The sequence below is a fragment of the Hordeum vulgare genome, chromosome 6H (genome assembly GCF_904849725.1).
Source record: "Hordeum vulgare subsp. vulgare chromosome 6H, MorexV3_pseudomolecules_assembly, whole genome shotgun sequence".
Classification (NCBI taxonomy): Eukaryota; Viridiplantae; Streptophyta; class Magnoliopsida; order Poales; family Poaceae; genus Hordeum; species Hordeum vulgare.
The window spans coordinates 188,384,223-188,402,251 of NC_058523.1; the positions used below are offsets into that span (position 1 = coordinate 188,384,223).

Sequence of the window (18,029 nt, forward strand, 5' to 3'; positions counted from 1 at the left end):
TTATTCGCCAAAGAAAAGAAGATGTGACTCAACTTGAAGGATGGCATCAAATGCAGGCCAAAAGCAAGAAAGAACAGAGGATATGTGGCGCGGCATACATGCACTCAATTCAAGATAATCCTAGTAAAACTTAAGTTGACCTTGTCAGCTGTACATGCATGTTAAGTTCGAGAAAGACAGATGAGCCCTATCTTAAGCCTGCCACTTAGGGGGCAGTCATGTCACCCCTCTTTTTCTCAATATCTGCTCACTGTATCTGTTGTAAAGACCTGCAGAAGTGACTATATGAATTAATGGAAAAAGAGAATCTTACCGAAGCTACAAACATCAATAACAGTATTGCATCAACAAGACCTATGAAATGTAGACCACAGATTTACTTGCCATTTTTTCCTAACAAAAAGATCAGGTACATTTGCAAGTCTAATGCATAAAATCGTATTTAGACATACATATTACAAAATTAGCACATTAACAGTACCAACATTCCAAGGTTATCGTAGAAATGTCTCACGAAGCAATAGTTGTAATCCTTGAACCAAAATATCTTGTCTTTCTTTTTTCAACATGTACAGGCCACCATCATATATTTGCAGTGTAGTAACAAAAAAGCAGCACCTAGCAATATGAACTGTGCAATTCATGACGGCTAGGATGCTAACCTGTTCCAGAGGTCGTCTAACAATATCATAGAAGAGGTGCTCATAATAGCTTGTCTCCATCCAGAACTGGACAAACATACAATCAATAAACAATGATTAGACTAAAATACAAATGTTTTTCAGTTATGCAAACTTTCCATCTTCCACCACTCATCCTACGCGGTTTGAGACAACTTAAAATGCTCGAAATGTTGTACAACAGTATAAAATTCTGTACCTCTTCGCAACTTTCAATCCACCTGTCACATACTTCATCAACAACCTAATAGAAGCAATCAATAAGCTGTCTAGTTCATTGATGTTGAACTGCAAAAAGGGGAAATAGTCTACCTCACTAAAAGCGGCCTGCTGAGAGCTACCCTTGCGCATCAAGATTGAACGATAATCCTGAGATTAGTTGCAATTCATACTTAGCATTAGTGCCAACTTGAAATACAGGAGAATAAGTCATTAAAGATCATACAATAATTCCTCTGATCACATAGTATTTGGGGAGGTGACGCCCAGTAAAAACTTCGTTGTTGAATTTATCTACACGTTCTGAAAAGATCTTATTCTCCTGCAGCAAGCAAACAATTAGTGCATGATAGATAAACATGGAATAACAAAATTGTCATTGTAGGAAGTACCCAATCAACAGAATTATTGGCAGTGTTGAAAAAGCCTTTTTCTTCAAGCTCCTTCACCAAAGCCCCGAGTTGACGTTTCAGCTGAAATATTTAATATGCATTCAGAAAAATGCCAAAGCAAAACAAATATTTACTACTGCGTATTATATGGGGAGCTGGTGATGATGGTGCGTGAAGACCTCTCCTCTTGCACCAGACATGTGGACCATCACAACAAAAACTGGAAGGTGCAGACTATGAACGCATGATTGAAGGTATATGATCTTCCATCATTTGTAAGATATATAACCATATACTCCCTCCGTTTCTTGATATAAGGTGTATAGTTTTTGAGAAAAAATCCAAAATATAAGGTATGTTGCGTAGCACCACTCGTTTGGATATTTGTTTTAGGGATTTGATTACATTTCCATATATCAGGCAAGCTCCTCTATTTTCTGATGGCAATTATTCCGATGTAATCTCACCCAACACTTGTGAAATTTTCCCTCCACGTGCGTTCATTAATTTCCGTGCGAAAAACAATACACCCAATATTTAGGAATGGAGGGAGCATGACGAACCAGATAGCAATTTAAAGCAAAGAACAAGATTTTCAATTGAGGGGGGGGGGGGGGGGGGGGGTCCCTAGAGAAGATGAACACTCATGATTTAAATGGTTTAACTTCCAAAATGACGCTGGGAAGATAGTAAATAAAGTTGTTTTAACAACACATCACCATAAATTGCATGAAATATTATTTTGCATACCGGCTCATTCTTTATGAGGGTTCTTAAACATTCAGAATATGTGATAACTTGATGCTGGATGTTCACAAGCTCATCTCTCCGCTATAAAGAGGAGCAACTTGTTAATGCAATATTAAAAATAAAGTAAAAAAGTCATGAGCTGTAAAATGAACAATTAGCACCTCCAAAGATAACTTTATGAGTTCATGGTGCAAATCTGAAAGCTGCATTCTCACCATCTCGTCCTGAACAAGATCCTTTACAAAGTCATCCTGTGAATCATAAGTACAATTTTAAAAATGTGTAGAACTGCATTGTGCTACATTTAGGGCGCGGACAATTACCTTCGAAGATCTAAACTCATCCATACAGCCATCTAGCACACCAGAAGCCAAATGTCCGTCGAACTTTTTATGCAAGTGTATTTGCTCGATTGCGAAATAATACTGAAAAAGAAACAAGTTCCATTAAAAAATCAAGAAGACCACCTCGGTCAAATTTCTATTTTTCATGGGTTTATGGTTTGCATGAAGCAACCACCAACGACCTAGGTGCAGGATTTGAATCAGTTTGACAGAAAAGAGCAAACTAGTCCTTATAAAGAATGGTTCTGTTGACAGAAGAAGTTGATTAATATGAAACCATCTTTTAACCAGATTCTAGATGGATTTCATAGGGTGTTGACATGCAATAGACTGTTATCTGCTAGAAATTTTTTGAAGGGACATTCCACCAAGGAAATGGAAACAACAGCTCCTCATGGGGTGTAACAGTCCTTGGAGGTACACCAGCCAGCACATCAGCTCATCTAAAGATAGTTATCTCTTGAGGAGTTTAGGCCATTTCCAGATGATGGTTGTCTCGAGGAGTTTAGGCCATTTTCAGATAGATTGTTATTATTAAACTTGGTAGTTACAAATTTAGCCAAGTTAATAAGGACATGACTACTTGTATTAAAGTCTCTCCTGGTAAGGCTGTATTATCCTCGATTTAAGCAAGCAAGAAACCAAACAAATCTGCAATTCTACATTCCAGTCTCTCTTTATCCCCCACCCTTGTGGTGCTGCTAAAAGCAAAAGGTACAATCGCACCTCGGGGTCGGGGCTTCCATGAATATGCCCAAGTCACATACCTTTTTCTCCTTAAGCTTAGACTCGAAATACACGTCTGCATAAGGCTGCAAATGTGATTCAAAATCACTTGTATCTGGTACTACTTGCTGAAAGGCAAAAAAAAAAAACTTGTAATCACATTAAAATTGAAGAGGTCAGAACATTAATGCAAGGACATACCTGGCACTGTTCTCTTTCATTCGCGTAGGTATATTGATCGACTATCCTCAAAAGTAGGTCCATGTGGCTCTAAATAAAAAATATTATTCAAGCTGCACAATGATAAGCAGTTCAGCAAATAACAGAAAAGGGATGAAGCTTTAAAAGTTCCAATTGTCACCTCACGTATCAGCGGATGAAAAACAGGTTCCCAGAGAAATAATATATCACGTGGAAACTGAAAAACAGCGAAGATGGTTTGACTAATCTTCATGCAGAATATTTCGAAGTTCTCACTAATTTTGTAAGCACAAAAAAACACTCACACAGACTGATGACAATATAGCAAAGGCAGGACACTCATCTTCTATCTCTGGATTCTTTGAGGCGATGAACAATTGCAGAAGTAGAATCAGAGGCCTAAAAATAATAAATATATTTAAGTTATGGACATATGGGGTTATGGTGCTTCAACTTGTAAAAAATACAAATATCCAGAATAATACCTTAATGAAAGGCTTGAGTTTGATTAGTTCGCTAACAAATTTTCCTTGATTTCTGTTGACTGTGATACCATTTGTTGAACGTTTTCTCTTCAGGGTCAGCAAAAGAAAACATGTTACAAAAAATAGATGTGCGCATACACAAGCGAAATTTGTATATAAAAAATGCTTACTTGCCACAGAGAAAAGATGGTCGACATATAAGGGTGGGCACAGCTGTTCATGCCATACTTAGATCTGAATTCTATCTTCAATTTCTCAAATAGCCATTCTCTTTTCAGAGAAACACACTGCACGCATATATAATCAAAACAATTGTGTTACTATCTTAATATCCCAGAAGAACATAGAAAGTGATGTCAATATGCTATTAAAAAAACTCAAGAAACAACATGATTTTTTCTACTATCGAGTTTCATAGAATGCATGACAAATTCCCCAAAGGGAAGTTTGAACAAGACAATCCAAATTGACGGAACCAGACACGACTTCGCTAGCAGCTGATGTAGTAGCAGAAGACCCAATGCTGGTGATAGAGTTGACAGAACAGCAATGATTGTGACGAGTACTGGCAGCTCCAGTTGCTCAAGGTGGCTACTCCACAAGCAGTGGCAAGAGCGAACCAGAGGACAGTCAACACCGGTATCGCAGACCTGCACACTGAAAGAAGACAACAAGCACATAGCGCCGTCCCAGCAACCCAGCGAAGGAAGAAGAAAATTGCAGTGGTGACACACAAGCTACAAAGTGCGGTGGGAAAAGGATTGATCTCCTTCAATCGGATGAGAAGCCGAAGAGAGAAATCAATCCAGAAAATCAAAACCATGCTCCATACCCTGTTACTAATAGGTATTACTGGGCCAATGTGCCAATATAGATAGAACAACGACAACGAAGGCTCAGACCAATAGGCCAAAGCCTTTCACGCCCAAACAAGTTAGGGTAGACTAGAGTTGAAACCCATAAGGCCAACTACGACGTGCGGACACATTTGGTCCGGGATGGCCCATTTCTGTCTGTTTGGGTCGAAACGGACAGATGTGGCAGCCCAACGCACGAGAGCATACCCAAATGATGTCCGTCTAGTGTCCGTTTTGACCCAAACCGCGCGCATATTTGGGCCGGATTTGCGTCGACAGACACGGGCCTTGGCTCATCGTCCGCCTCCGGGCGGCATGTCGGCCCCCCAACCACTTCCCACCAGCCCCATTTAATCCACACGGATGCACGGGCCCGCACGCCAGCCTCCCAGCCGCCCTCGGTCACGTCCTCTTTTGTATGGCGAAGCCGTGGACCGGCCCGTCCACTTTCGAGCCGTATCCACACTTCCTGCCCCCACCCGCCACGACCAGCTAACCCTAGCACCGCCCCAAGCTCGACCCTCCTTGCTCCCCGCCGGCCGCCGACATGGGGATGTGGAAGTGGACCCCTGGCAAAAAGGGGAAGCACGACCACGAGGCTGGGTCGTCCTCCGCTTTGTCAGGGAACGCCGTCATGGTGCACTCCACCTTGCCGCCCACCTTCTCCATCTCCCCTCCGGTGACCCCGCCACGCTTCAGGCCATACGTGAAGGTGGAGATATGTCGGCGCTACTGGAAGACCGGCACCCCGCTTCCGTGGTCCGGTGCCCACCTCCCCAATGGGTGCATCTAAGCCTGGATTAAGTGCCTACTCCTGCCGTCTCGGCGTTCCAGGACGAGCACGACATGCGCCGGCAAAAATTCTTTGCCAGTCATGCTCGTAGCCCGCCCCATGAGCCGTGTGCGCACATATCGAGCCCGCCCCGTGCAGTCGTGCGCAGGCGCGCGGCCTAACGTCGGCGCCCTCCCCATCTCCGTCCTCGCCATCACCACCACCTCCCACCATGACCGCCGAAGAGGAGCGGCTGGTGCAGGTGGTGATGGAGGACTCCGAGAGGGAGTACAACCGCATGCAGGAGCAGTGGGAGGGCATGGATGAGATGATAGCGATGTCGGCCGACGGTGAAGTCTGTGTCCCCAAGCTCGACGTGGAGGAGGTGGTGGAGGATGAGCCTCCCCTCACAGTCTGGAACCACGCCTTGGTGGGGCAGTGGTGATCGTGAACAACCACTGTGCCATGCAGCCCCTCATCAACGCTGGCAACGCCACCGGCCTCGTGGTTGCCGTGGTCACCACCCCCACCACAACTACTGCAGGCATGATCACCACCACCTCCTGCCCTGCAATGGCAGCCACAAGCACCGCCCGCCCCAACTGGACAGGCACCGGAGGGGCCGCCAACCCACCTCTGGCAGCCACCGCCCTACGTCAACCTCACCATGGACGACGAGGACGGCGGCGCCGAAAGACGGTCGCGGCATCGTCGGCGACATCATATACGGCCATGGCGGTGGCGGGTTGATCTACTTTTACATTTTTTTAGTTTCAAGTTTAATTTAAATGTGCGGTCGTGGCTTTTGTGGACTTTTTAAGTTTATTGTAATATATATCGTTGTAAATTGTTTTTGCAATGCCTTCTTTTCATAAAATAATAAGTCCAAGCCAGACAAATGTTTGAGATGCGGCGACCAGTTGGGCACACCAACGGGCAGACAACCAAAACCAGACACGGTCGTCCGCTTTGCCGACGCAAACCAGACACAATGACAATCCGTTACGGCAGCGCGTTGGAGTTGGCCTAAGATCTAGAAACCTAGTCATGGTTGTGGCACATGGATAGCCAACTTCCACGCACCTCTGTCCATGTCTAGTTCTTTGTTGATATTTTGGTCCTTTACGTCTCTCTTTACGAACCCCTCCCATGTCAAGTTTGGTCTACTCCAACCTCTATTGACATTATTAGCACACTTTATCCTTCCGCTATGCGCCAGCTCTTCTAGAGGCATGCCTTGTATATGCCCAAACCATCGCAGACGATGTTGGACCAGCTTCCCTTCAGTTCGTTCGTGTTACCCCAACTTCTCTTCATTTCATGTTACCCAACTCTATCACGTATATCATCATTTCGGACCCGCAATCCTTTCTAGTGTGGCCACATATCCATCTCAGCATGCTTATCTCAGCTACACCAAATTGTTGGACATGTCACCTTTTAGTTGGCCAACATTTTGCACCATACAATATCGCAGGTCAAATCACCGTCCTATAGAACCTGCATTTTAACTTTTGTAGCACTCTCTTCTCACAGAGGACGCCAGAAGCTTGGTGCCACTTCACCATCCGGCTTTGATTCAATGCCTCACATCTTCATCGATATGACCATCCCATATCCTTCTGGAGAATTGACCCCAAATATTGAAAGGTGTCCTTCTAAGGTACCACCTGCACATATAGGCTAACCTCCTCGTGCCTAGTTGTTATGACCGGTTTACGTTATAGCCGGCGTAGGCCCAGTTAGCCAATCTGGCCCAGTTATCTTAAATAGTATTAGGGGCTTAGCCCAATTAATTATAGCCTAGGGAACTTATATTAGTCATATAATCAGCACCTTTTGAGATTAAGCAAGATCATTATTCTGATCGGCTCCAACTAGGAGCCAGCGCCCCAAAACCCTAGCTCCCGATCTCTCGACCCGCTCCAGCCACGGCGCCCTAGCGCCGCCGACCACCACCTCCGCCTCACCAGCCCTCCCCTCATCCCTACCGTCTACGGGATCGGCTTAGTAGGCTACGCAATCCTACCAATTTGGTATCAGATTATCCCGGCTCAATCATGTCGACTCCATCGCCCACCCCCAGCCTTCCGCCAGCGACCGCCTCTCTGCCGCCGGCCTTCCTGTCGCTGGCCTCCTCGGCCGTCGCGCTGGTCCTCTCCGAGCCGCCTGCCGCGACCGTCGTGGCCACACCGAACACGGCCAGCCTCGTCCTCTACCCCGCGGAGATGACTTCTGCGCTCCTGGAGCTCGGCCACACAGTCAAGGGTATCCGCGCGCTGCTCGCAGTGCCGTACGCGCAACCGCACACGGCGGCATTCTTCCCCACCATCGCGCCGCCCCCGCTGCCCTCGGCCGCGCCGCACCAGAGTTCCGCCTCGCCATCCAGCGGGCCACCGCCCTTGCCGGGCGCCCCATCCAGGCGGTGCGGTTTCCGCAATCTCCATCTCCGCTGCCGGCTTGGCTGAGCGAGCCGATCTACACGGCCGGGCCGAGTCAGCCCTCGTTCCCACCACCAGCTGCGGTGCAGCCGGCCGGGGCCCTCTCGGTCTCCTCGGGGACTGGGGACCCCTACCGCAGCGTGGACGGGCCATTGTTCCATGGCGGGACACTGCAGCCCGCCCTTCCAGCCCCGTCAGCAACAGTGCTTCGCTACGCAGAGCAACCTCTGGTCGTTGGCTATGGCCAACAACCGCCGCGTTTCTCCAAGATGGAGTTCGCCACCTACGACAGCACCGGCGACCCCCTAAACTGGCTCAACCAGTGCGACCAGTTCTTCCGGGGGCAACGGACGCTCGCGTCCAACCGCACCTGGATCGCCTCGTACCATCTCTGGGGTGCGACACAGATGCGGTATTACTCCCTCGAGCAGGACGAGGGCGGGATGCCGCCATGGGACCGCTTCCGCGACCTGTGCCTTCTACGGTTCGGGCCGCCCGTCCGCGGCAGTCGGCTGGCAGAACTCGACCGACTGCCGTTCCGCTCCTCGGTGCAGGATTTCGCCGAGCGCTTCCAGGCGCTGGCCTGCCACGCATCAGGCGTCTCGGCCCTCCAACGGGCCAACTCTTCATCGGCGGACTCCCCGACCACATCCACGTGGACGTCGAGATGCGCGGACCACAGAACCTCCAGACGGCTATGTACTACGCCAGCGCGTTCGAGCAACGCTTCATCTCCATGCAGCAGGTGTTTCCGGCTCAGGCTCCTCGCCTTCCACCTCGGACAGCCACCGCCGCGCCCAGCCGACCGACCCAGCCAGCGACAGGGTCCTCCACCCCGGCCGCGACTCGTCCGTTTCGCGGGCTCACCCCAGCCAAGCAGCTCGAGCGTCGCCGCCAGGGACTCTGCTTCAACTGTGACGAACCCTACGTGTCGGGCCACATGTGCCCGCGTCTTTTCTACCTGGAGACAGCAGACTACGTCGAGGAGGATACCGCATCTCCAGAGCTGGCTGAGGAGATGGAACCGCCTGATGCAACCGCCCTCGTGGTCTCCCTACATGCCCTCGCCGGCATCCGGGCAAAACAGACGATGATGATGCCAGTAACAGTTAATGGGGAGCGCCTCTTAGCTCTCATCAACATGGGCTCTACACACAACTTCATGCCCGAGTCTACCATGCGGCGAATGGCCCTTCAACCAACCGGCGGAGAGCAGCTATGGGTTATCGTGGCCAACAGTGACCGCCTTCGCTGCCACGGGATTGCACGGCAGGTTCCCATTACCATTGGCGACGAGCACTTCGCCATTACTTGCGTGGGCATTGACTTGGGCTGCTTCGACTTCATCATCGGTGTGGATTTTCTGCAGACTCTTGGTCCCATCTTGTGGGACTTCGACGCCCTGACCATGACGTGTTGACGCCAAGGCCGCAAGGTGCAGTGGCAGGGTGCGGGCGACGCAACGGCGGCAACAGCTCCACCACAGTTGTCGACAGCCACCGCTGATTCAAAGCCGCCCCTGTTGGCCAATCTCCTGCAACAGCACAACGATCTCTTTGACGAGCCCCAGGGACTCCCGCCCGCCCGCGTCTACGACCATCGCATTCACCTTCTTCCAGGTACAGCCCCTATCGCCGTCCGGCCCTATCGCTACCCACGGCTGCAAAAGGATGAGCTGGAACGACGGTGCGCACTCATGCTCGCCTTGGGCATCATCCGGATCTCCACGTCGCCGTTCTCGGCCCCGGTGCTCCTCGTTCGCAAGCCCGGCGGCTCCTCGCGCTTTTGCATCGACTACCGTCCTCTCAACGATGTAACGTCTAAGGACAAGTTTCCCATACCGGTCGTGGAGGAGCTATTGGACGAGCTTCACGGGGCCCGCTTCTTCACTAAGCTCAACTTGCGCTCGGGTTATCATCAGGTTCGGATGCACCCGGACGACATCGCGAAGACGGCGTTTCGCACTCATCATGGCCACTTTGAGTTTTTGGTGATGCCTTTCGGCCTCTCCAATGCACAGGCGACATTCCAGGCCTTGATGAACGATGTCCTCAGGCCCTACTTGCGACGGTTTGTGCTCGTTTTCTTTGATGATATTCTCATCTATAGCTCCTCTTGGGCGAGCACCTGCAGCACGTCGCCATCATCTTCAACGAGCTTCAGGCGCATCAACTCCACCTTAAGCCCCCGAAGTGCTCATTTGGCACGACATCGGTCGCATATCTCGGCCACGTCATCTCAGCTGAGGGAGTCGCCATGGATGCCAACAAAATCGCGGCGGTGGCATCTTGGCCAACACCGCACCCGCCACGGGCCCTCCACGGCATCTTGGGTCTGGTCGGCTACTACCGAAGGTTTATCCGGGAGTTTGGCCATCTAGCTGCGTCGCTCACACGACTGCTCCGCCGCGACGCCTTCTCCTGGGACGAAGGCAGCTACTGCCTTCCGGTCATTGAAGGAGGCGCTTACTACTGCTCCGGTCCTCCAGATGCCAGACTTCGAGCAACAGTTCATGGTGGACTACGATGCGCCCGGCATCGGTTTCGGCGTTGTTCTTCACCAGGGCACGGGACCACTCGCTTTCTTCAGCCGGCCATTCGCTGCTCGTTACCATAAGCCCGCGGCTTACGAGCGGGAGCTTATCGGGTTGGGCAGTGCGACACTGGCGGCCTTATCTCTAGGGGCGACATTTCTTGATTCACACTGACCATTACAACCTGAATTTTTTGTTGGATCAGCGCTTGTCCACGATTCTGCAGCACCAATGGATCAGCAAGTTGTTCGTCTATGACTTCATCGAGTACTAGCCAAGACGCCTCGACATTGTGGTCGACGCCTTGTCACACCGTGACGTTGATGACGACGCCTCCGACACCAAGGGCACAGCCCTTTGTATTTGCTCCAGGCCCTCGTTCGTCTTCATCGACGACATTGGCCGTGCCACTGCCACGGCCGCTGATGCTCAGCTTCTTACGAAGCGGCTTGAGGAGGGCGACTTGCAGGCGCCGTGGCGCCTCGATGATGGGTTACTTCTCCACGGTTGGCGCATCTTTGTTCCCGATCACGACGATCTCCGTCACCAGGCGATTCTGTTGGCGCACTCAGCCGACCACGAAGGGGTGCAGAAAACACTCCATCGCCTTCGCGCCGACTTCTATCTTCCGGGGGACCGCGCGTTGGTGCGCGATTGGGTGCGTTCTTGTGTCACCTGCCAGCGCAACAAGACTGAGACCTTGCAGCCAGCCTGTCTTCTTCAGCCTCTTGAGGTGCCCTCCCAGGTCTGGGCTGACATATCCATGGATTTTATTGAGGGCCTTCCCTAGGTGGGCGGCAAGTCTATCATTCTCATGGTGGTGCACCGGTTCTCCAAGTACGCACACTTCATCGCGCCGGGCCATCCCTACACAGCCACTTCCGTCGCACGCGCCTTCTTCGACGGGATCGTCCGCCTACACAGGTTTCCCTCTTCGATCGTCAGTGATCGTGACCCGGTGTTCACTGGCCATGTGTGGAGGGACCTTTTCAAATTGGCAGGCGTCAAGTTGCACTTAAGCACGGCGTTTCATCCCCAAACTGACGGCCAATCAGAGGTTGTCAACAAGGTAATTGCTATGTACCCGCGCTGCATCACCGGTGATCGACACCGAGCCTGGGTGGAGTAGCTTTCGTGGGCGGAGTACTGCTACAACACTTCTTACCACTCCGCCCTACGAGCCACCCCCTTTGAGGTGGTTTATGGCCGACCTCCTCCGGCCATCCTGCCTCTCCAATCAGGGGCCGCGCGGACCGAGGCAGCAGGCGCACTTCTTCGCGACCGCGATGTCATCCTTGCTGAGGTGCGGCAGCGTCTTCTTCAGGCCCAGCAGCTATCCAAGAAATACTACGACGCTCGTCATCGCGAGGCGGAGTTCGCCGTCGGGGATTGGGTGTGGTTGCGGCTTCTTCACCGTACTACGCAGTCACTTGACCCCCGCGCCAAGCGCAAGCTGGGACCTCGCTATGCGGGGCCCTTTTAGGTATTGGAACGCATTGGCGGCGTTGCCTGCCGCCTACAGCTTCCTCCTAGTGCACGTCTCCATGATGTCTTCCATGTCGACTTGTTGAAGCCTTTGCGTGGGGAGCCACCGACGGCTACACCGGCTCTTCCGCCCACCTCCGGCGGCCGTTTCCTTCCTGCTCCAGACAAGGTATTGAAGGCCCAGCAAAGCCGTGGTGTCTGGCGCTTGCTGGTCTAGTGGCACGGGCTTCCAGAGGAGGATGCTACATGGGAGAACCTGGAGGAGTTCCATCAGCATTATCCAGATTTCCAGCTCGAGGACGAGCTGTTTGCGCAGGCGGGGAGAGATGTTATGATCGGTTTACATTATAGCCGACGTAGGCCCAGTTAGCCAATCTGGCCCAGTTATCTTAAATAGTATTAGGGGCTTAGCCCAGTTTATTATAGCCTAAGGAACTTATATCTAGTCATGCAATCAGCACCTTTTGAGATTAGGCAAGATCATTATTCTAATCGGCTCCAACTAGGAGCCGACGCCTCAAAACCCTAGCTCCCGATCTCCCGACCCGCTCCAACCACGGCGCCCCAGCACCGCCGACCACCACCTCCGCCTCGCCAGCCCTCCCCCCATCCCTACCGTCTACGAGATCGGCCTGGTAGGCTACGCAATCCTACCACTAGTAGTACTGAAATTGCACCTCATGTGCTTAGTTTTAGTTCTACTATAAGCCTAAAACCTTCTGATTCCAAAGTTTGTCTCCACAACTACTTTCTATTAATCACCATCCGACTATCGTCGATTAGCACCACATCATCCGCAAAGAGCATAAACCATGGGATGTCTCCTTGTACTCCCTCCGTTATTATTTACTTCGCATATTAGCTTTGTCTCAAGTCAAACTTTCTAAATTTTGACGAAGTTTATACAAAAAAAATATCAACATCCACAATACCATTAGAATCATCATTCAATATATTTTCATACTATAGATATTTATATTATGAAAATTTAGAAAAAAAAATATAAACTCGGACAATCTTTATGAAGTTTGACTTAGGTCAAAGCTAATATCCAGAGTCATCAATCACCAAAGAAAAAGATAAGGGCTCAAGGCTGACCCTTGATGGAGTCCTATTTTAATTCAAAAGTCATCGGTGTCGCCATCACTTGTCACAACATCATTGTACAAGTCCTTGATGAGGGTAATGTTCTTTGTTAGGACTTTTTGTTTCTCCAAGGCCCACCACATGACATTCCACGATATCTTATTGTACCAAGTCAATGAACACCATATGCAGGTCCGTTTGTTCAATGTCGTACCAAGAAAATAGCTTCCATGGCCGACCTCCCAGGCATGAAACCAAACTGATTTTCAAGCATGCATGTCATTCTTCTTAATCCGTGCTCAATGACTCTCATGTAGCTTCATTGATGGTTCATCAACTTAATTTTACGGTAATTAGTACAATTTTGAACATCCCCCTTGACCCTTGTTCTTTAAGATTGATACTAATACTCCACATCCATTCTCCGGGCGTCTTGTTTGACCGAAAAATAAGGTTGAAAAGCTTAGTTAGCCATACCATAGGAATGTCTCCAAGGCATCTCCACACCTCAATGGAGATACAATCAAGACGGTCAAGGCCCATAGCATTGCCTCCTTTCATCCTTTTTAAAGCATCTTTAACCTCATACTCTTCGTCACAAAGAACCAAGCCCACGCCTAGGGGCGTGCAACCCGTGCGACCGCACAAGCCTCCAATTTGGGGGCTCCTGTTTTTCCCAAGCACACTTCAGCCATATGCCTAGACCGCTAGAAGTGTTGGACCTGCTCTACAGAGCTGGGTTTGTGCGGCTACATCTAGGCTTGTGCGGTCATTCACTCAATCACGCAAACTGCGCATGGACAACAATTTGAACCAGTGCCGCATCACCTCTTCATCAGTTTGCCAATCACCAGATGTTCATCTTCGTCCAGGCACTATGGGCTATCGCGATCGCCAATCGATCCCCCACCCTGCCAGAGTCGTCGTTCCATCGGTTCGTCGAAGCCCGGTTCCTGTTGACCTTGCAGATCACATAGACCACCGCCACAAGATCACAGGGGCACCGCCACAAGATACCGGTGCTACTTCTTGTTCGCTGATGTCGGTGGTCTTCCGGAAAGTCAAATCAATGGTAATGTCAACCCACATCATTAATTCTGTATCAAACCTTCGCAAATCTGCCAATTTCCTTTGCACATCCTGCCCATCTAATTCAGATGTGTTATTACCATATCAATTTTTCACAAGTCCATCGATTTTAGTCTCTTTCCATATTCTCCGATAGAAACTACAGTTCGTCGATTTCTTTTGCACATTGTGCCCATCTTATTTGAATGTTACCGGACGTACTAGTTGATTTAACTCTACACTAGTTAGCCCATAACACTAGTTGATTTTCTTCCACGCAATTGAAAGGAATGTAGTGGTTTCTTATAGAAGATGAAAGACTACTGCATACGTTAAGCCTTTAGCTAAGCGACATCTTTACAAAACATATTTCCTTTGACTTGCTCTATATGTACGGACATGCAAAGGCCGGGACTATCTTTCATCCAGCACTCCCAACCCTAGCCGCCTCCCCCTCCCCCTCCCTTCCTCGCCGCCGCCTGAGGCAACCGCCGGGCAAGCCCGGGGCGCCAAGGATGGTGGCGGCGGGGCCTAGGCTGCCCTGCCTCTGTGTGGGGAGCCCCGGATCTGGAGCGGCGGCTTCATTGGCGAGGCACGACAGGCTAGCAACCGTGCGGGCGGTGGATCTGGCGTCTCGGCCGCGCGGGCGGCGGGATCCGGTGGTCGTTGGCGTCCGGTGGCGGCTTTTACGGTGGCCGGTGCGCGCGATCTGGCGCCTCCCCTCCTCCCATGTTCGGCGTACGGGCCAGCCTGGTCGGGCCGCGCTTCGTTGGGTCACCGGTTTTGCACAGGAGGCGCTGCTAGTGGCGGGGATCTAGTTCGGGCGAAATCCCTGGTCGGCCATGGCCGGCCACGTCGACGGCGACGCCTGAGGGCGCCGTTCCCCTCCTTGGAGGCGTCGGTATGGACGGATCCCCTCACTTACCCTTCCCCTAGGTCTCCCGGGCAAAAGCCTTAACTTTGTTGAGCGGCGGCGACGCTCACGGCGCCGTTCCCTTCTTGAAGGTGCCACTTTGGGAACCTTGGGGCTGGGTGGCGCTTGTGGGTGGTGGGCGACGGCGGTGGTGCGGCCCTATCCTAGCATGGATCTCCATCCGTTGCTTGGAGATGGACTCGAGTAGGTGGAGGTCGTCGTTTGGCATCATGGTGACGTCGATGGCGGAGGCACCTGCCAAAGCTGGTACCTCCATCTGATCTGAAGATGGACTAGCGGAAGATGGCGGCGACGACACTTGTGAGTGCGTCGGACCGGTTTGTGCCCCGGACCCAGTATGTGGCTCGGTCAGGGTCTCCGGCTTTAGATGTTAGGCTTAGGTGAGAGGTCTGGGTATTTGGTCCAGCTTGCACCCCTTCATCATATGGATAGGAGTAGCGGCAGATTTGCCAAGATGGCGGATTCAAACATATTGTTGTACTGCTTTGTAAGGTCCTCGAGAATAATCAATAATATGGCCGCATGCATCTCCCTGATGCAGAGGCCGGGGTCATCCTGCTTTTCTAAAAAAAAAATATTGTTAAGCAACAAAGAGGACATGCATTTTTCTAGTGAGGTAGGCCTCATTGTAGAGTTTGGACAGGGCCCCTACTTTTGCCGGCTCAACCCTACACAGAACTCTTCCTCGCACAGAACTTGGTTTATCAAAATGTCACTCGGCTCGATGGCAGATTTCCCATTCTCTCCACTGAACAATTCGTCGAAGTACTCGCCATGCACAGGTGGTACACCAAAAGACAGAAATGAAAAGCCAAAAGGATGAATGAAATAAGGAAGGGCAACACTTTGTTTCAACCAACCGATGGAAGGCCTTCCCACCGCGCCCTCGTCTGCACCCACATACAAGCCTGTCCACTCTGCTTCTTCCCCCGCGTACACGCCCGCTTGCTTCCGTTGTACATCTCTCTTTTGTCCCCCCGCATGCATCACGCTCCACGCGCTGCTCCGCACTTTGTTGCTACTCTGCTGCCTTGATGTGCCAGTGCCTGCAGCCACATCATAGCTGCCACCGCTACTGCCCATCAACGATGTGCCCCCTGCGTACAAGCATGTCATCATCGCTGCCTTTTCCCAGCCCTGTCGCCAATCTCTCTTCTCCACCCCCAAATGAAGCCACAAGATGCACTGCCATGGATATGCATCATCGGGAGGGTAGAGCTCGTGTTGTGTCATCGAGCATGAGGAAAGATGGAATAACATGAGGAACATGGACGATGGAGAATGGGTCCAGGGGTGGCCAGATCCAGTGGGAATGAGGGTCCGGCAGGGCTGTTGCTAAAAATGAAGTTTAGGATATTGCAATTTTTCGATGCTGCAAATGTTTTCTTGACATGCTGCATGCACATGTGTGTTTGGCTACAAATACACAAGTGGCACCTTGTGATGACTCGTGTAGTGTCTGCTGCAATGGTGCGTTATGTACTGCAGGATAGGAGCGCGTCGTTGCCAGGCCAGCAGCCGCTGCTATAAAGGCTGGTCAGAGCTGCCGGACACCCCACCATTGCTGCAACCGGGGACACCGCCACTACTACAAGCCGGGACCCCCGCCGCTGCTGCAAATCAGGACGCGATGCTACAAGGCAGGACACCACCACTACTGCAAGCCAGGGGCCCCGCCGCTGCAAAGACTGGCTGGCGCCTCCGGTGCTGCAAGTCATGATGGGACGCTGCAAGGCGGATGCTACTGTTGCAAAGCCGGACCGCCGTGCTGAGCCACAGCGCTTCTTCGGCGGCTGACGACCGCAGGTCATCCTGTTTTACTTGCATGTGTATGATTGGAGCATGTTTGAATGTTGCAACGATTTTGAAATAGTTTTTGACGGTGCAGGCTGGGAGGGAAGGGGGAGATGTCACAATGCCCAACAGTGCTGTATACACACGGCGAAGACGCCAACATGGAGGTGACTTGAAATTATAGAGCTGATTGAAGTTGCTTGATTAAAGCAGGAACTTTGCATTGTAGACTTGGAAATATGGAGAGGTGGATGGAGCTTATTGGAGTTCCTAGAGCTGATTGAAGTTTTGGAAGCTGGCCCATTCGTAATTGCTGAGAACGCAACATAGGAACAAACTAACCAAATAATGGCTAATCAGATGGACCGCGTCCCAAGCTGAACTAATAGGATGACAGTCAACTAATAATACAACACTGATAATTTCAACTACCAAACAATTCCTAGGCATATTGAAGTCTAGTGCACATATCCGATATATTAAATATTGCGCTACTGTTATGATTGTTGCTGTCTTAGATTCACATAGTCCATACAATTAGTTGGTGATACTATAGAACCTACCGATCTAAAAGGCAATTTTGACCTACCACCAAACCGCTACTTATCCAAAAACCGCAGAAGCCTCAGTGTGTTTTTAAGACGATAAGGGACCCGGACCCCGAAGCCCAGCCTCGGGCAATTTTGACCTACCACCAAACTGCTACTTATCCAGAAACCATAGAAGCCTCACCGTGGTTTTAAGATGATGATAAGCCCTGTTTGTTTGGAGCTTTTCCAGCTTTCCCACTTTGGCTCCTAAATAGGAGCTTTTGGCTTCTGCTTTTTGGCTTATGAATCAATATTGTTATATGATGATATATATGTTAGGAAAGCAACTTACCTATATTGAAGGTCCAAGGGGCATATATATATTACACATGACTTGAGGTGCAAGGAAAGTAAACATAGACTAATAAGGACTCCTAGACTAATACTAATAGACTAATAAGGACTCCTAGACTAATACTAATACTTCCTAACACCCTCCCCTCAAATGCAAAGCGTATGCAATAGCATTGCATTTGAAGAAGTGTAATACTAAAAAAAATGATAATCCAAATCCGCGTCTTGAGAGTGTCGTCGTAGCATGAAGAGTCTTCAAAACTTGTCGAGTCGCCGAAGGAGAGAACGAAGAGATGGCACTTCAGAGGTAGACACCGCATCACTTGAAGATACAAGATAAGTATCAAAAGAAGATGGCACATCAAGAGAATAAAACAT

At 50.3% G+C, this 18,029-nt stretch overlaps 1 protein-coding gene and 1 long non-coding RNA gene across 6 annotated transcripts in view; one reads left to right on the forward strand and one right to left on the reverse strand.

Annotated features, from left to right (window-relative positions):
- Positions 1-18,029, reverse strand: part of LOC123404260 — a 27,546-nt gene continuing 9,517 nt past the window's right edge. Inside the window, exons 3-17 of one of the 5 annotated variants that reach the window (XM_045098183.1) lie at positions 3,968-4,084; positions 3,798-3,884; positions 3,618-3,711; positions 3,473-3,529; positions 3,313-3,404; positions 3,153-3,239; positions 2,365-2,466; positions 2,203-2,292; positions 2,042-2,122; positions 1,292-1,372; positions 1,126-1,221; positions 993-1,049; positions 880-924; positions 663-728; positions 1-269 (exon numbers count right to left, since the gene is read on the reverse strand). In XM_045098183.1, coding sequence (XP_044954118.1) covers positions 237-269; positions 663-728; positions 880-924; positions 993-1,049; positions 1,126-1,221; positions 1,292-1,372; positions 2,042-2,122; positions 2,203-2,292; positions 2,365-2,466; positions 3,153-3,239; positions 3,313-3,375 — 801 coding nt within the window. In that variant the 5' untranslated portion in view covers positions 3,376-3,404; positions 3,473-3,529; positions 3,618-3,711; positions 3,798-3,884; positions 3,968-4,084 and the 3' untranslated portion in view covers positions 1-236. Of the gene's footprint in view, positions 270-662; positions 729-879; positions 1,050-1,125; positions 1,222-1,291; positions 1,373-2,041; positions 2,123-2,202; positions 2,293-2,364; positions 2,467-3,152; positions 3,240-3,312; positions 3,405-3,472; positions 3,530-3,617; positions 3,712-3,797; positions 3,885-3,967; positions 4,085-18,029 lie in introns of those variants that run through there. The other 4 variants (XM_045098181.1, XM_045098182.1, XM_045098180.1 and 1 more) reach the window with 4 other exon arrangements.
- On the forward strand, positions 13,112-17,068 carry LOC123404262. The gene is made up of 3 exons (XR_006611706.1): positions 13,112-14,043; positions 16,462-16,779; positions 16,862-17,068. It is a non-coding gene; the product is annotated as an uncharacterized LOC123404262 (long non-coding RNA).